Below are 20009 nucleotides of genomic sequence, written 5' to 3' on the forward strand. Positions count from 1 at the left end.
TTACCTTGGTTTAAAAGTGCTCCATCACTTCAAAAAGTTGTCTGAATAGATACAAGAAACTCAAGAATGCACGTTAATCAGTTGGTAAAGGCCTGAAACTGAGCCCACTGCAGATATGTGGTGAAGTCTTGATAAAAGTGTTTACACTCATAAGAAATTCCTTAACATGAAAAACAGTGTGTGCTCAGTTCATGCATTGCAGAACAGTGCTGCTAATATCTCGTAAGGGGAACTTAAAACAGGATAGCTTGTAAAAGATCAATACTTTGTTACTAATATTTTATGAATTTATATTTGCAGACACTTTGTACAGATAAAACTGAGTAACATTACCTGTCACTACAAAATACTGGGAATTAAACTTTTTTAGGATATTCAACCAATAGGTCTATAACTGAGGTTTCTATAGGCAGTAGATAGAAAATGAGTATATGATTCTTGTGAAGATAAAGGCAGCAGAGACAGTCTTATCAGTGTGTGTATTTCCTGCAGTGGGATAGGAGGATGAATTTCTATGAACTCCACTGATGATGTTATTCTGCTTGATGAAGAAAATAAATACCCAGAAGTAATAGCAGTAGCTCCCATTAGTGCATACCAGCTGTTTAATATTTCTGAGTACACCTAAAATGCCTCATAAAATGGAGACTGTTTGCTGTGCAGAATTTGATCTGGGAATACATCAAAGAGTTTTATTCCAGTCAAAGAATATGTTGCTCATATCCGGCTTAATTCACTTAAAGAATCAGTAGACTGTGATTTAATGTTTGCAAGTCTGGCTGATGGATGAAAAGTAATAGCTAGATATTAACTAGGAAGAGATGTTTGCATTTGAGTTTCATGAATAACTAACAAAGTAAGGAGAGATTTCTGTTTTTAAATAAATATCTTAGTAGGCAAATCAGAAATTACTGAAGGACTTTGCAGTCTTTATTGCTCTTCTGATCCTGAAAAGGCACCTGATAATTCTTCAGGATTCATTTTGCAACAACCAAGAGAGAACTGATGGCACGCTTGTAGAAGTAGTAAACCGTAATCCATGGGAGACCAATGACTCGCTATTTAATTCTCCTGAAGTATCTGGAATGTTACTAATTACTGAAGTTGTGTCTCCAGCAGACAAAGTAACAGCCTGGTGCTGCTCTAGCAATTAAAGCTGTGTAAGAAAAACAGAAAGTGTGATAAATGAATTAAATGAATAATGATAAATGAATATCATAAATATACTGGGAAAGAAGTACTATCTTATATCTGTGAAAGTATTGGTAGCCACATGTGGTACAGGTGTGATATTAGTCTTTGTTTTTACTGGGCTGAACAGCAAAACAACGCGTGAAGAGGTAACATCTGTTGATTTTTCTATCTTAAACACAGTTTAACTCTGAAGTGATACTTAGTCTTTCTATTTTATAGTTTAGCTTAGCCACATTGGTAATCAGAAGTATCCCTCAGCTAAAAATGTGTGCTTTTTTAGATATATATTGGTAAACATGTTAAGAAAGAAGAAGAGAAGGAGATGGGAAGGAAAAGGGAAGGGAGAAAAAAAATGAACGCCCAAGCAGATTGACTGTGCAGCATATTACGTGACCACTAAAACCTCATGCAGTCTTACCAAGGTATTATATAGCAAATACAACTCTGTAAATCATATTTTTAATAAAAGCATAGAAATGGTTTTAGTGACCTCAAGAGCTGAGTAAATGCAAACCCTCCCATTATTCATATTTTATATGAGGGCCAGCACCAGAACAAATGGTGCACCTCAGAGCAGAAGTATTAAATTTTCTAAATCCATTGCTCCTGTGAATCAATATAAAATGAATGAATTACACATCTTATCCGTTGAGAACACCAGCAAAGTAGATGACATGGTATTCTGGGAGAGGTACAAATGCAACTGCATTTAGTAACTGTATTTTTTGTCAGCCTCATTACCTACATCAAGAAGGAATATTACCTATTAATTAGACAAAACAAACAACTTTTAAGGTATACCTTCAAAAAGACTAGTCTGTACAGAAATCAAATACTCAGTTAAACTTATAAAAATAAAAACAGAAATCCTGGCTTACTTATACAAGTAAATACTTTGAAAGAGTTTATATTAAATAATTCTGAAAAAAAAAGGATAAGGACAAAGACATGCGTGCTGTGTGACAATGAAGATGCAATCTTCAAAGTAAACTGTCACAGCTGGTGTTTACTTAAGATATTTAAAAAAAGAAAAAATAGGGACAATTTTGGGATTCCCCAAAAATCACACTAAAAACTGTCAGAATAGCAGAGCCTCATTCCTGACATTTTTAGTGCAAAACTATCTAGATGTACAGAAAAATAAGCACTCAGAAAATATGTGAACTTGAAAAGGAAAAACAAAGTCCCCAGAAAGTAAAGTAAAGTATTCCAGAAGAAAGAAGGGAAGACTGGCATTAGGGTCAGAAAAAGCTGAGTATTATATGAGGCACATGAAATTTTACTCTTTAAGAAAGCAAACAGAAAACCAATCTAAGAGCAAGTGCAGTTTTCCTTGTTGGGTACGCAAGATGTTGGAGAAAAATGTTCACGAGAGAAAAAGCAATTTTCCAATAATGTATAAACGTGTAATTAAGAAAGGACAATGGATTAAATTACAAGAACAAAGAATAGTATAAGAAGCAAAAAACAACATGCTGAAGAATAAAATAGAATATTCTTACCATGTAAACAAAAGCACAAACAGGGAAAAAACTTGATATAAACATGACTCCAAAGCACAGTTTTCTTACCTTGGGCCACCTCTTCTGTATGAAAATCAGGAATACCATGTTTAGACCAAAGTTCCATAGATACTGCTAATGCTGCTGGAAGGTCATTATCTAAAATTTCAGTAGGAAATTCAGCCATTTCTGTTTTCTTACTTTGGAGGATAGTAGGTAAACAGGTGATATTGTTTATTCCATCAACGCAAAGAAACCCACTGGAGCAGGATTGTATAAGGCAATCATTGTAATTAAGCTCACAGCTTCGTCCCTGAAAGAGAATTTTTAAAAAGCCATTTTTGAAGTCAATTTGCATTTCATAGTCATGCTAGTTCAAATTATTGCTTTCTTTTGATTCTAAAGTGTTGTTTGCTTATATTAAAATGTTCACATTTTCAAAAGCAAATCTAATCAACTGGAAAATATTGCTCAAGTAATTTAATAGCATAATTGTACATTTAAATTTTTAGCTAAATGGTATTTTTTATTCCTACTCAGTACTACAAATTATCAATAGAAGTTGTTTCCCCACAAATGTGTATTTGCAAAGTATCAAAGATACTGGTCTTGCCAATTAAAATAATCATCTTTATATAAAGGTGCAACCTCAATTTAAGAAGTTAGCATACAGTTATACAGAGAACTGTACTGACTTAGCTGTCTGAAAACCTACGAATCGCTGATTGTCAAATCAAAGATATGTTTTTTTTGTATTTCATTAGTTGTTGCCAGTTAACAAATCTTCATATAGCACCATTTTAATATATTTGGTTTGTAGTTTACTCTTTGAAAAATAGAAGTGTAGCAGCAGTTTTAAATTGGAGCTTTAATTTTATCGAGGATAACAATTCATGGGAAGTCTGAAATATTCTTTCTAATAATATATTAAAAATTTCACAGCAATAATTATGTGAATTAAATGCACTATTGAGGTGTGAAATAAGTATACACTGAATCCAGCCTATGTTCGTTTTATCTTCACTTCTGCTGTAATGAACTAGTGGGCTACACGACGAGAGAGCTGACTTTGCTAATGTAGATGGATCTCCTGCATTTGGATAGGTATTTAAAATATGTATAACCTCATCCCTGAAAGGCAAGCATCTCTGATGTTATATAATCTGACACATAATCAACCCTGTATGCTACATTTTCCAATAACTGATGGCATTTATGGTTGGGCTTGTCAATAATTTTACCATCATCGTTTCTAGCTACATTAAAGAATAATAGAATCACTAAAGTTGGAAAGGACCTCTAAGATCATCAAAGTCCATCCATCAACCCAACACCACCATTCCCACTAACCATATCTTTAAGTGCCACATCTGCACATTGCTTGAACACCTCCAGGGATGGTGATTCCTCCACATTCATGAGCATCCTGTTCAGAGAATAATTTTTTCCTAATAACCAATCTGAACCTCCCCTGGTGCAACTTGAGGCCATTACATTGAGGCATAGGGGAAGAAAATTTTGAAGAAAGAATCATGCCATAGGCCAGCAGAACAGAGACAGCAGCAACCTTCTTTCCATAAATAGGGGGGGGAGGGGGAAGAGGAAGAGTAACCAAAGTTTTACATCATCTGCTGCCTCTTCTCTGCTGCCTTAAACAGCTGTTGACAGAGGGAGCCGTGGGCAGCATGTCAATAAACCTCAGAAAGCACCAAACCACTGGTGGTTAGATATAAAAAGTATCCTTCCAACATCTCTTGGATGCAATTCCTACTTTCAAAATGGAGAATACCAGGTAGGGGAAGATTTTTCCCCTTTTTTAAAATAAAGGAGTAAGCCTGATCTTCTCAGACCTTCTGCTCTGTCATCTGAGTTTCCTGCCTTCACTTAATAGATGTCATAAGAAGCCTGGAAAATCATGACAAGCTGAAAACAGAATTTTTTGGAAGTTGGAGCAATATATAAAACATTTTATATTTCTACAGTTTACTTTGCACTCTCTAGAACACTAGCAAAAGAGGTAAAAAACTAACATCATACTTGCAACTACAAAAAAAAAAAAAAGAAAGAAAAAACCTGTGAAACTGCCGAACTAGAATCACAAATGTTTTAACAATGAAGTATTATTATGTTAGCCTCAGAAATAAAATTCTCAGCCACACTGATGCATTGAATAAATATGCTCTTTGAATATAAACTGCTGAAGCCTGATATCCTGTGAAGAGTGTGTAACACTGTCATGGTTTTATGATTTTTGGTCATCAGTATTCCACACCATAACATCATGTAATGCACTGGGGGTGGGGTTTGATATCTGCCGAATGTTCGTCCGTCGGAGAACTACATTTCCCCAGGAGACTTTGCGGTCAGCAAGGGGATATAACTCCAAGCAAGGTCACCTGATCCTTCTTCTTCGCCTGCTCTTCGCTGTCTGCGCTTCGCTATCTGCGCTTCGCCGTCTGTACTTCAGTCGCTCAACTGGACTGCGCTTCTCACCCCAGCATTGTGGTGAGGTCTATACAATTCAAACAGAGTCTCTCTCTCTCTCTCTCTCTCTCTCTCTCTCATTGTATTTTACTAATACTATATTTAGTAAAATCATTTGTTCCACCTCAGATCAGTGCTGTTGTTTTCAAGTATTTTGGGGTCCCCTGCTTCCCCTTTCCCAGAGGCACGGATCCGCAGATCCCTCCGCCCTGCTGGTCACGGAACTGGGCTGGACCAGCCCATAAACCGTTGACAAACATGCTTAAAATCTAAGAGATGCAAATTCCAATTGAAGCTTCTCCCAGAACTGAGGCATATCTAAAATCCAAGCAGCATTCAATAAGCATATGCTGATTGAACACTTTCCCTCACATGAGATGGATACGAGTTTTCTCTTGTCCATCTGGTCTGATTTTTTTCAAAGAGCTTGAAACACTTCTGAGATTTCTATCAACATTTGTTTACGATAAGAGGAAACAACAGGGCACACAAAAGACAGGAATAGGGACTGTGAAACTCACATTTTTTAGAAGGATGTCAGTTCAACATTTGATAAAATCTCTGGCTATATCAGTCTTTTAAAACATGAAGGAACAGCAGGCCAATTTATATCTTAGACATCTGTATAAAAATATTTCTTCCTCACTCTATTCTAATTCCATACATAGTGCAAATGATCAGTTAGTTATGTGAATAAGATTTCTGCCTAATAATCTTTCTTACTGCTGTAAAACTTGCACTTCATTCTGACTTTCATTTTGACAAATTAGTGTACTTTTATTATTACAACATGCAATAGTGAGCAGTATTTTATTATGATTTTATGACTTGTGAAAACGAAGCAGATGTGCATAAACTCCTCTGTGCATGAAGGGTATATTGAATTGTCACAGATAAATTTCATAGCATTGAAAGTGACTGTAAATGCTTTAGTTAAACAATTTCCAGGAAGGAAAATGCTGCAGATTTATATTTAAAAGTAGGTATGCTTCCATAGATCCTTCCATTTAAAAAGTAAATATTTATCCCATACACCACTGATAATGTTCTTATTCCCAAACTTTCTGAGAAAATTCATGATCCATACTTTATGATACATACTTCAGATAACATTGCATATATAGACTACAGAAGATGTATTTAACATACACTTTAGCTTGAATTGAATAAGGACTCCTTTGGGAATTCCACTGTTTCTACTTCATATTGACTCATAGTTAAGAACCAGAATCTACTGGGGGCCTACCAAATATCCATACTGAGATGTTTAGACCCCAGGTGTCTTTGGTTTTCAAACTGAAGATAGGCACGTTGCACCTTTTACTATTTTTCCATTTCTCTATTGTGCAATTGAGAATTGTGCAATTCCCGAAGCACAGTGGAATCTATGGACTTAAGATGGAACAGTGGTTAACAGAATAAAAGTAAAGAAATCTTAAATTCCAGCTACCTTAGAAATTTGTAACTTCTTTCTTTTTTACAAGTTTGTTCATATTACATAGGTAATGCTCGAGCTACATAATAATAGAAGAATGGTCTCCAGAGTTTAGACAAAATATCTACCTAGTCCCACCTTCAGCAAGCTCATAAGGAATATAAGAGGAAAAATACATGAAGAAAACAAGAAGATTTTATATCTGATAAAGCCAAAAATGCCATTGCATTTTCTAGCAATGAGTAATTCAGAGAATCCCTAAGCCAGGGTAACATTTAGAAGAGTAATTTAAATAAAGATGAACCTATCCTTGTTTTTTGACTTAGTTCTAATTTTTTTCTCTACAGTGCAATGAAACATGGACTTGTACCAATGCATTTTGCATTAAGTGAAAAAATAATTCCTACAGATTTTAAACTTGTTCTCTGATAGTTTTATTTGGTATTCAGGTTTTTGGAGAGAAATACTAACCAAATAGCACAATGATCTTCTCCATTACAGTTGTTTGGGTAGGAGAAGTATAAATACTTCATGAATGAAATGAGATTATTTTCTCATGAAGATCTGAGTATTTTCCAAATAAAAAGACAGTATTTCTCAAATTATATATTCTCCATCCTGACCTTGTTTTCAAAGCCAACCTGCTTTTGAAGACAATCACAACAGAAGTTGCTATGAACTGCAGGGAAGTATCAACTATCTCCATTGTACTATGCAAAAAAGCTCCCTACGAAATTTGTATTCCTTCTTTCACTAGATCATCAGTAAATTTAGTCAGACTATATGCACTAGTACATGATTTATGGTAAAATACAAGTTTTAAAAAACTACAGATAGTCAGTCACTGCAAATGGGAGAAATTCCTGGCAACTGGAAGAATGCATATGACTCTCCTATCTTCAAGACTGGCAAGAAGGAACATCCAGGGAATTACAGGCCAGTCAGCCTCACCTCAGTTTCTGGGCAGCTGATGTTCTAACTACTCCTAGAAACCATTTTCAGAGGCAAGTGTCCATGCCTATAGCAGGGGGGTTGGAACAAGATGATCTTAAAGGTCCCCATCAAAACTAATCATTCTATGATTCTATGATTTTATGATTTCTGTGCAGAGAAAGGACAAACATGAGCATGATTAGAAATGGTCAACAATGAGCTATGAAGAGGAAATTGTGCTTTTACCAACATAATAGCTTTTTATGACAAGACGACTGGCTTTGCAGATAAGGGGAGAGCAGTGAACGTTTTCTATTCCAAGGTTAGTAAAGCTTTCAGCACTTTCTCCCATTATATTATTACAGACAAGCCAGTAAAAAAGGGATTAAAAGAATGGATGGCAAAATTTGCTAAAAGCTGACTGAACTATCAGGCTGAAAGGCCTCTTGCTAGGAATCAGCAGTGCAAAGTCGAGCTGAAGGCCAGTCGCTAGCATTGTACCCTGGAGACTAGTATCACCCTAGAGGTGTAAGTTTCCATGTGACACACAATCAAGGAGGAATGGTTGATAAGTCAGATGAGTCTACTACTATTACATGGACCTCAAGAGGCTGAAGAAATATGAGATCTCGGGAAACTCAAGAATGAGAAATGCAAAGCTCTGCACCTGGGATAGAAAAGCTCCATTCACCAGTACGTGCTGGAGGCTGACACACTAGAAAGCAACTTTTGTCTTGGTGGATGACAAAACTGAACACAGTCCAACAATAAGCAACCAAAGAAGATCAACAACAGTGGCAGCACTGGGTGAGTCAAGCACTGCCATTAAGTAAAGAAATGATGCCCTCCCTCTACGCAGTAATGGTGAGGCCACACCTAGAGTACTGTGTCCACTTTTGGGCTTCCTAGTACAAGAGAGATATGAAGCTACTGGAGAGAGGCAAGCAAAGAGCCAAAAGAGATCATTACAAGTCGGAACACCTTCCATATAGCAGAGGCTGAGAGAACTGATGCTTGTTCATCCTGGAAAAGAGAATGCTCATGGTTGGGGATCACATCAGTGCTTACTGATGTGATATTATTTATTACTGAGGCTCTAATCAACCTGTCACTAACACTTCTGCAATCTGCTACTGCATCCTCTTCCATACCACTCACAGGTTTAGTTCCCTCAGCTCAAGATCAGCTCTGGTATGGTGCAGCTGTGAAACTTTGGATTGGAAAGCTGTGAAAAGAGCTAAAATGTGAGAAAGACATGAGAGATGTCTCACTTTCATGATCTCAGAAGCTTCATTTACACTCAGATATTTGTCACTGACCCTTAATCTAAACATAAATGAAAATTGTAGCTTACTGTGAAGGTAAAGTCTACTATAGCAAACCTAGCACTTAGTTGACCATGACCTTGCTACATTCACATCCTGGCTTAACCTCAGGCTTGCCTTATGACCATGGTCAGCCCTTGAACTTTCTGAATGAACGTGGTTACCACCATCACTAGACTTACTCCGCTTTCCTTGTTCAGGCACTGTGGGACTCCAGTCCTTGTCTGTAAGGACATAGACCACACCTGCTTCTCTGCTCCTTGGCTTCAGCTTTGCCTTCTCTTATGGAGAAGCCCAGTCAACACTTGTACTCTTAGACATGTACTTAAATATTCAGCTACAATGTGAGAGAATGTGCATAAGGGACAGAGATAAATACTTTGCCTGAGAAGAACTGAGGATTGACAGAAGTTTTTCCCACTTTTTTTCTTTTTTGCTCTATTATATGGTTTGTTTTTCCCTCACTGATTTTAAACAAATTTCTGCTTTGGGAGAAAACCCTACAACTTTCTTAAGTCCAAAAATTTCTTTCTTTCTTCACTTGTTTGCACAGAATTTGTGAAGGTAAATAGGAGTCCTATTCACAGCAATTTTTTCCTTCTGTTTTACAGTCTTCAATACAGCAATCAAATAATTAATAGATATTAAAATTAGCACAATTCATAGAATGGCCTGGGTTGTAAAGGACCACCAAATGGTCATATAGTTTCAACCCCCTGCTGTGTGCATGGTCACCAAACACTAGACCAGGCTGCCCAGAATCATATCCAGCCTGGCCTTGAATGCCTCCAGGGGCATCCACAACCTCCTTGGGCAACCTGTACCAGTGTGTCACTACCCTCTAAGTGAAAAACTTCCTCTTAATATCTAACCTAAACCTCTCCTGTCCTATCACTATCCACCCTTGCAAACAGCCATTCCCCTTCCTGTTCATACATTCCCTTCAAGTTCCCTTGGAAGGCCACAGTGAGGTCTCTCTGAAGCCTTCTCTTTTCCAAGCTAAACAAGCCCAGTTCCCTCAACCTTTCTTCACAGGAGAGGTGCTCCAGCCCTCTGATCATCCTTAGTGTCATAATTTATAAAGAAAATCAATTAATAGTATCAAAGTTAGAGTTGTAGAGGTAAAAAATACTTACTGTTTTTTTAGGTAAAAGATCATATACTCCTTACTGTCCTTGTTACTAACCCCAAAATATTGAATTATACTAATAATTTAAACTTGAAGTGTAATAAGGTGAATTACAAGCTCAAATTGTAGATATCTACTGCACATCTCCAACAGCATTAAGAAAAAGCATAAAGTGGTGGAGACAGAGTGAAAATTTCAATCTTAGATAAATAACCTAACACATTAAACCATCATCAAAGGATTCTTTTGAGATGTTAAGTAGAGAAAATAAAACACAGGACTAAAGCCCACAGTGATAAGCATTCAAAGAAATTGATTTACTTTCAGGGAACTCATTTTCAAAACATAAATCTGTAGGACAGTCTGAAATATGACTAATCTTACTACATATGTAAAAATATTAATGTATTCTGATGACTGATAAAGCCACTACATACAATAAATCTTTTTTACTTTTTGTGAATATGGTTCTCTGTTGTATATGGTTCTCTGGAATGTTAGAGTTAATAAAATGAGTAAACAAAACAAAGACAGACGTTGCAAAAATATTGAATTTTTCTGCAAGGCCAGGTTTTATCTAAGTAAGGATAAAGTGGAAAGGGATTATATACAGCATTTTCTGTGCAACAACAAATAGTCAGGTTAAGTAAAGGAGAAGAAAGAATGTTAGCAGCTCACCACAAATCCTGGCTTGCAAAAACAGGAATAACCAAAACTGGGGTCACTCTGAACACAGATGCCATGTATACAGGGGTTGGATGTGCACTCATCAACATCTAACTCGCAATGCAAGCCTTCCCATCCTGCCAAGAAAAAGATACAAATAAAAGAACACTAAAATTTAGAACCGTCAATCAAACATAAAGCTATGAGCAACTATAATTAATCCTCACATCTATTTATACAATATATGGGAGATAGTACAATGAAGTATCTTTGAACTGTGTTTTCCCCAAGTAGAGGGAAAAAAAAAAAAAAAAAAGCAGTAAAAAGTCAGAACCCAAACAATACAGACGTTACATTCATACTCTACTGAAAATCTCTTGGGGAAATGAATATTTGCTGATATTTATTTCCATAGAGACATAGGTAAGCAAATGAATAAAACTTGGATATATTCCTGATTACCTGAATTAACTGACTTCACAAGTTTCCCTTCACCTACAGAATTATCTGTATTGTTAGCTCTCTTGTGTCTAAGAATAGTCAAGGGTAAAATGTTCCCTGAAACTTCTAATCTCTTCTCAGATTTGCAGAGTGCAAACCAAGCCACTTTTTTTTTTTTTTTTTTTTTTTTTTCCTGAAATTTGAACTGAAAGTGTATGGAAATACCTATTTTTTTTTATCTTTCTAACCTGCTAAATTTGTGCATAATCATCATACTGAGGAAAGAAAATTGGAGGTATAGACAGATTACAGCAGTTAACAGTACATAAAAGAAAGGAAAATATTTAAGAGAGAAACTGCATTGTGTAGAAACAGAAGTTACAGCCCTTAGCTGGTAAGCAATTTTTAAAAGTCTACATTCAAATATACTTACATTATCAGTAGCTTAAAAAAATATTTTTTTGAATTTGTTAATTTCTTGTGTTTGAAGCAAAATACTGATAAAAAAATACATCTTAGCTTTTAAGTAATTTGTATTAGTGAACAGTTATGAAAAAATGTGTATACTACGAAAGACAGGTTATAACTCAGACTCTGAAGATCAGAAGGGACTGTTGTGATCACGAATTCTGGCCCTCTATATGTCAAAGACCAGAAATTTTTCACTCAGTGGTTCATATATCAAGAATTCAGCATCTTTAGAGATTACTGAGTGTCTCTTAGACACAAAAAACATTTAAAAAATAAAATATTGAAAAATAAATAAATAAAAAGTTTCATCTAGGTGTAGGTTTATTCCTAAAAGTAATGCAGTCCTAGTAAGCCAAAGATATATTGCCTTATAAATGAGATATAGTCCTGAAAAGATTAAATCTGAGACTGCAGGACAATGTGGGCTAACTGTGACATACTTCCCTAAATTGCAATAGCTGTTTAATTTGATCTATGGAAGCACAAGAAAACAACTGCATTCCACCCAGCAGATGTAAGCATGACAGTGTGTGGAATAAGAATACTGAAGTTAAAATTTTCAAAAATTTTCATCAGTCAGATGAAATTTTAACCAGTGCCCCGTCAAATGTCGGTTACCTTTCTGACACTGACAGGTGTACCCACTGACATGATCTTCACAGGTTGAACCATGTAGACAGGGTGATGAATTACACTCATTAACTTCTATTTCACAAAACTGTCCAGAAAATCCAGCAAGACACCTGAAGAAAACAGTACAATGTGTTATACTATGCATAGTCAATTGTATAAAATAATTTATGCGAAAACATTTCATCTAATCCGTGCACATTAACAAAACACAATGTCATGTATTCCTTTCCAACTTAAGGGGCATTTCACTGAAAACCATGGAGATGGATTTATGATGGCAAAAATTATCCACAAATTTTGTATTTGAACTGTAGTACCTGGATGATGATCAAACCCAACAATCTCAACTGCAGTTTGCTGCTTCTAACATGGTTCTTATCGTGGTTTGGGGTGTCTGTTTGCCTAATAATATAGTTTATTTAGTAAACCAGCTGCAGTTTTTCTTTGGAAAAGTGCTTGTTGAGAAATGTTACACTATCAAATATAGCTACACCATAGAAGTCAACCTTTGGGGACCATGTTTTTTATTATCATTCTAATCATCAAATATCAGTCAACTTAAAGCAACTTTTTCTGTACTTTTCTTGTTGTAAATCCCATGATCATTAACACCAAAGAAGATCCATAACATAATATAGTTCAACATTAATATAAACAGTTCATAATATACTTCAACATATTATAACTTTACAATTGACCAAACACACTAGCAATACCTCTAATGAAACTCAGAAATCTTGCTAATCTCTTCAGTGAAAATGATTGTGTAAATATACCCTTGCATACATAATCCACAGCTGTGCAGATTCAAATGCATTCTGCAGAGCCCCAAAATGGTGTTTACAACATTTAATCTGTTGAGATGTGTTTTAATATGGATACATTTCACACAAGGTAATGTATTCAAAATCTAATGTTACCAGCTGGGTGGCATACATCTTGCACGTCTCCTTGTCTATAATGAAGAACATAAAACTTTATGCCCCACTTACAGGAAGATGAGTACATCAACAAATTGCCTTTGAGTAAATGTCACTTACACCTCAAGATACCATACACTGTGTGAATACAAAATACATCATTAGAATGAAATATCTGCAGTGTTTACCTTAGCTTTCCAGATCCTAATGCAAAAGAGAAGTGAGCTGGATCACATAACGTAGATGTAACAGTTCAAGAAGAATGATAGTATTATTTATTGGTAATTATATTTTGATTTCTTCCTTGACTATTGAAACATTTTTTCACCTTATATGGAATACATTCCAGATGATGGTAATTTGGAATCTATCAAGACGATGAAAGTAGAACAGATTTTCCAAAGCCCATACCACCCACAGAATACAGTGATGTTACACTGTTTGGAAAATGTACAAACTGAAGCATATGCTACTATATTGCAAGTAACTAATCATAGAATCACCAAGGTTGGTAAAGACCTCCAAGATCATCCAGTCCAATCGTCTACCTATCATCAGTACTTCCTACTAAACCACATCCCTCAGTACAACATCTAAACATTTCTTGAAAACCTCGAAGGATGACAAATTAATCATCTCATTGGACAGCCCGTTCCAGTGCCTAACAACTCTTTTGGAGAATAAGTTTTTTTCTAACATCCAACCTGAATCTCCCCTGCCACAACTTGAGGCCATTCCCTCTAGTCCTATTGCTAGTGACACAGGAGAAGAAGCAGACCCCTACCTTGCCACAACCTCCCTCCAGGTAGTTTTAGAGAGAGATAAGGTCTCCCCTGAGCCTCCTCTTCTCCAGAATAAACAACCCCAGTTCCTTCAGCCACTCCTTGTAAGAGTAGTGCTCCAGAACCCTTGCCGGCTTTGCTGCCCTTCTCTGGACACGCTCCAGGACCTCAATGTCTTTCTTGTAGTGAGGGGCCCAAAACTGAACACAGTACATAGGTGTGGCCTCACCTGTGCTGAGTACAGAGGGATGATCACTTCCTTGCTTCTGCTGGCAACACTATTTCTGATACAAAATTACAATAATTACAATATGTGAGAGAAAAGTGATGAATAAGCCTTAGTGAGTGAGACATAGAGTGATCTGTATGGCATTTCTGCTACAAAACTTAAAACAAAATCTAATAAAATATAGTTTGGACTTTTATATAATTGCCAAACATCAGAATCTAATTTGGAACTGGATTCATCCTACCTAGCTTTCTTTATCTAACTGTTGTAATCACAGAATTCTTCCTCAATGGAGCAGAGAACACATAGGATGTTCCTTCTCACTGAAAGTTTAGATTATTTTCTGTATATACCTTTGTCTTTCCTTTGACTATACAACATTATTAAGCAGATTCTTCTCCAAGATTTGGGAAGGAGAATCAGAACAATGAATGCCAATAAGATAATGCAAATAACATTCTGTTGGCAAATAACAGAAAAAATGACAACTAAACAAGGGATATCTGGGGCAGTTTAAACACATTTAATGTTAAAACCTTGTACTCTGGTATGCTTGAAGGCATCTTGCTTTAGAAAAATAAAATAAAAAAGCAGTTAAAACAAACTGGAAGAACTACAAACTTATAACTCCAGACAGAATGCCTATGCGTAGTGAGAAGGCTTGCTTCCAAGCACAGAAGAAAAGATTAAAGGTCTTTTTCAGAAATATCCATTTGGAAGCTTTAAATGGACACCTTTTTATATGCCATGTATACTCTTGCTATGAATTGCTATCAATTTGCATGTACTTGCAAGAATGTACTCCCTTTCCTACGTTAGGTAATTATTCAACATAAAGAATATTTAATTTGTTTCTGTTTGTTTTGTTAATACTACAATACCACGATGTTGTTTGCTGGTGTTCAGATAGCATAATTGTATATAAATGATATGATTTTCCTGACTGCAGAGGCAGGCACTCTATTAAGTGAACAATTATGAAATCACTAACAGTAAGCATGCTACTGATAACTATTTGCAATTCATAAGACATCATCTTAATGTCAGCAGCTTTCCTAAACTACTTTGTTAAAATTGCAACAAATCTTATTGAGGGTATTAATGAAGTTAATGATTCTTAAGAGATGACAAGAACTTCAGTCATTTCTGAAATTTTTGTTTGCCTGCACTTTCCCTCATTCCTCCTCCTTGTATTTATATATATGTTCTTCCCCTTCACATGGGCCCTTCCCATAACTGATTTCTTTTTGAGGATTAGGAGAGACATAAACAAAAGAAAGTAAACTAAAAAGACTTCAAAATTTTAAGTAGATACAGAAAATAATTCTTGTGCTATAAGTGGCATTAAACCCAATCAAAAACTTTGGAATAAATTTGCACAAGGGATACGGCCATTCTGCAAATGAAACACAGGTATTTAGATAGCTTTCATATCAAGGTTTGACCACTTCAGATCGTGTCTACTGATTAAAATTTAATAAAAAACAATTTATACCTTTAGAAAGAAATGCATATCCAGGTTTAGTAGCAAATAACTCCTAGAGTTTATCTGATAAAGAAAGAGAACACACTGTGAAGGCTGTGTTTTTAAATTTACAAAGGTATCAACATAAAATCAATAGTTCCACAGTGAAAGGCAGCAGAAAAACACTGCTAATTTTCTGTAAAAAAAAAAAAACAAACAATGTTTTCAGAATTTAATTTTGACCAGTTAGTGAAGATTATGGCAAGCATATTCATTCTATCATTTCTCAGAATAACAGAATAGTTAAGATCGGGGAAAAAAAAAAATAAAATCAAAATCAGCTAGTCATCAACTCACCTCCAGTGACTCAAACTGATCCTGAAATGCAACCAAAACATGTGAGGCACTTCCAAGTTGAAATTCCTAAATTCGGACCAAAATATATAGGGAAGTTTAAAGGTGCTTTTCTGTATACTTGTCTCTCAGGACTACTGGCTGATACAGTTCTTCAGATGAGAAGTTACACCATGAGGAAGTTGAGTTTTTCAGTTATTATTTTAGCAGATAAAGGCATTGTGAGAGCTAAGAAGATAAACAGCAGGAGTATTAAAAGAATAATAGGCTTACGGCAGGGTATTACAGCTGAACAAGGATCCAAACAGCAGTGATTTTTAAAAAAAAATCACCAAAGAAACAGAAAATGAAAGTAAAATTTAAAAAGTAAAGTATGATTGTTTGAATTCTATCTTGAGAACAAAAATAAAATCATCATGAAACGGAAAGAATAGAAGGGTCAGGCCCTGCTCTTGGAGCCAATGACACTGACTCTGGTGGGGGGAAGAGAGGATAATCTAACATTGCTCTGCTGGTTCTATGACTGGTTTTACACCTCTTTCATCAGAGGTAATAAAGGCACCAGCTTTGGGACAAGGACTGTTTGCACTCATGGAAGACTTGCATTCTTAGTGCAAGCCTCCTGTCTTCCCAGTAGCTAGCATCAATCTAGCATGGGATTCTCCTTCCTTGCCTGTATCCCTGTACTTGTGAAGAATATTGGGAGTTACAAAGCAGAGACACTTCCAGCCCTACTCTGGCTAGAAGCATCTCTGCTTAAAGAAAAGATGTTTATATCATAAAAGATAGATAGAAAGACACCATGTTTCTATTATAGTTCAGTCTTCAAATTCAGCTTCCAATGGGAAGTTTGGCTTGAGAAGTTATCATTAGATGATTCCATCATGTGAGAGCTGCACTCTCACCTGAAAAAATGGTGGTGACAACTGTGATCCTCATGTTATGTCTTGATGACACCGAGAATCATTTTGCCCATACAGCTAGTTAGGCAAGAAAATTAAAAGTTTTTACCTTTCATACACATTTGATGTCAAAAGTGTTTGCAGACACCTGGGAAGGTACAGTCATTGCAAAGCAGTAAGAAAACTTTGCTCTCTGGGTCCTGAATAACAGCATTATGTTGGGAAGATCTGTCATCTTCAACATCTTTGCTTAATTAAATGATTTTCATTATGGTTTTCATTATGATTCACTATAATTTGATAGAATCTGCTATTTGTTCTTGCCTCACAGTCACTGTGGTACTTGGATTCAGTAACAGCGGAGGGAACAGTCTGAAGGGCTTTATGCACAACATGGCTAGGATACTTAAATCGAGTGAGGCATCATACAGAATCAGGGGACAGGTGGGAAAGGTACTAGAGAACAGACCTGTAATGGACATGGTATAAAAACAATCTAGAAGCTTGCAGCTGGCCTGGATACACAGATCAGGCTAAAAGAAAGATAACTCATTTCGGATGAGGACTTAGCTGTCTAAGGACCTGCCCATTAATAGAATGATGAATTGACCTTTCAATGTGAGGGAGCTGTATAGGCAGAAAGACAACTGAGTTATTAGGGCGCTGCCTTCATATACTTGGCTGACCTATTTAGAGAAAATGAATCAAGCCCTATTAAATATTCCTATCAAATATTTCATTAGTAAGAAGAAAACACAATGTAATTATTAATAACTTTACTACAGGTAGATTTACAGAACTATATATGAAATCATAACATTAACATTTTATCTCTATTTTATCAGTATTTTATATTTAATATTTTATCAATCAGAGGTCAGGTAAAGTGCTATCTACTTAATTTGCTCTGTTTCAAAGTGCAGCAGATGTCTTATTCCTACTCTTGCTAAACAGTGGGTCAGATCAGCAATTTATTATAATCATCCTTGTCTTCACATGTAATTTTTTACAATGTAATGAAGCATCTTTTGCACTTTATAAGACCAATGCCAGCCCTTCACTGATGATCTTTATATCAATTAACATATTTAACTTGGCAAATGCAGCAAAGAAACGGACATTATGATTTATCAATAAGGTAGAGACATACACTTACAACAAATCTGCAGAACATACATAGAAGAATGAAGTGGTTATTTTTCCATTAGTGAAGAGACGGTCAGATCGAACTTAAGAACATCAATGCTTTTGCATCAAAGTAACATTTTACTTTTTTTTTTAAAGAAGAAAGCTAAAAGGGTGGCAGAGGTATCTATTAATTAATTGATTCTTCACACTCCAGCATAAACTCAACTAGCCACAGTCTCCCAAATTCATGGTTACTGAACAAAACACAAACTGCAGAAAAAAATCTTGCAGTTACTTAAACAAAAAAATACAAGTACTAGACTAGAGGGAATGGCTTCAAGCTGCGCCAGGGGAGATTTAGGCTGGACGGTAGGAAATATTACTTTTCTGAAAGAGTGGTCAGGCACTGGAATGGGCTGCCCAGGGATGTGGTGGAGTCATCGATTCTGGATGTGTTCAGGGAACGTTTGGATTTTGTGCTGAGGGATTGGTTTAGTGAGAATTATTGGTAATAGGTGGATGGTTGGACTGGATGAACTTGTAGGTCTTTTCCAACCTTGGTGTTTCTGTGAATCTGTGATACTTCTATACAAATAACAGATTTTGTATTTAGAACAGTATCAGAAATATTTAACTAAGAGATAAATGAACTTCACAGACTAGTTTAAGTGTCTTATGCAGAAGTGGAGTCATTCAAGCCTCGTCAGAGCTGTTCCACAGTAATTCAAGGTTGCCAAAATATATGTATTTTGCTGATTATGGATTGCATTTCCATAAGAGTAGGTAAACCACTCTTTTAAATAAAAGCTCAGAATGCCCTACACAAAACTCTTGGGGAAAACAAGCAAACAAACAAAAAACCAAACAGCAGCAATAACTGTCATCAAAGTTTTATTTCATGTTAATTCTGAATTCTATGAACCATTGACATGCATGAATTTCTACTACATGGAATACTACATAAAAAAATTAAAAAATTCCAAAGTCATCGAAGTCATGAAATCATGAGTTATAAAAAGACTTAAATGAAAATGAAAAATTGACTGATTGATTGATTGTGACAATTACAGGTGTAATTTTTTTTTAAATGCATGAGTAAGCTTCTACCCTCAGAGAAAATCTGAAAGAACGCAAATGTCAACCAAATTTTTCCTCACAACTTTAATTCATATGCTGCTATAACTCATAGGTCTTCAAGTCTCTTTTGCAACTAATTGCTCTGTGAGTCTATTTTTTATCTATACCCTTATCCTCTACTCTCCTGTTCTTTCTTCATCTGCCTTGTGACCTTTTATAGTTTATGAATAATTTGTATACCTGTGACATATAAGGTTCAGAAAAAAAGCCATGGCTTCTGCAATACAGAGTTTATTAGGTTTATCTGAGAGCAAGGATTAACAGTAACAGTAGTTATAAGAGAGCATTTATGCTGTAACCTTTACCTGTCTATTTGAATAATTAAACCCAGTAAAATCAATGAACTTTATGGACCAGTCCAGACTGTAAAATCTGTTTGGGACATCAATTTTTCTTCATGAGCGTTAATCTTAATGAGTAGGGTAATGTTTTGTTAATACTTCTTGGTTTGGTAATAGGACTTCAGGAAGAATAATAGATCAGTGAGAGAAGCACCTTTCCTGATCAACTGTCTTGGGTAAAATAATCTCGTAAATGTGAAATCTTTTTTGACATTAGTCAAAATCTGCATTTTCAAATCTTCATTTTCTGTGCAAAATAAATCTAGTTAACAGCTCTACTGTAACAGGCCAGCTCTGTCACTGCAAATTTATATTGAGATAGCTATACATTATTAACAAGCTATGAAAAGTCACTGGCTAAATGTCATGGAAGCTGAGATATAGCTGCACCTTGGGATTCATATAACAAACAGTTTAGTTTTAATCATCTTGGACCACAAGGTGCCTTGACATTTGCGAGGCAACTTTTTCCTTTTTAACTTCCACTGGAATCAGACCTTTATTATCTCAGCCATAATTCTAAACTTTCAATGTGATA

At 35.7% G+C, this 20009-nt stretch overlaps 1 protein-coding gene across 1 annotated transcript in view; it reads right to left on the bottom strand.

Annotated features, from left to right (window-relative positions):
• EYS (eyes shut homolog) overlaps nt 1-20009 on the bottom strand; it is a 643894-nt gene that overhangs the window by 328710 nt on the left and 295175 nt on the right. Inside the window, exons 19-21 of the mRNA XM_042889745.1 lie at nt 12199-12323; nt 10681-10805; nt 2766-3009 (exon numbers count right to left, since the gene is read on the bottom strand). Of these exons, the coding sequence (XP_042745679.1) occupies nt 2766-3009; nt 10681-10805; nt 12199-12323 (494 nt within the window). The remainder of the gene's footprint in view (nt 1-2765; nt 3010-10680; nt 10806-12198; nt 12324-20009) is intronic.

This window comes from Lagopus leucura, unplaced genomic scaffold (genome assembly GCF_019238085.1).
Source record: "Lagopus leucura isolate 7727_CA_CO unplaced genomic scaffold, USGS_WTPT01 Super-Scaffold_73, whole genome shotgun sequence".
In the NCBI taxonomy this organism is placed as follows: domain Eukaryota; kingdom Metazoa; phylum Chordata; class Aves; order Galliformes; family Phasianidae; genus Lagopus; species Lagopus leucura.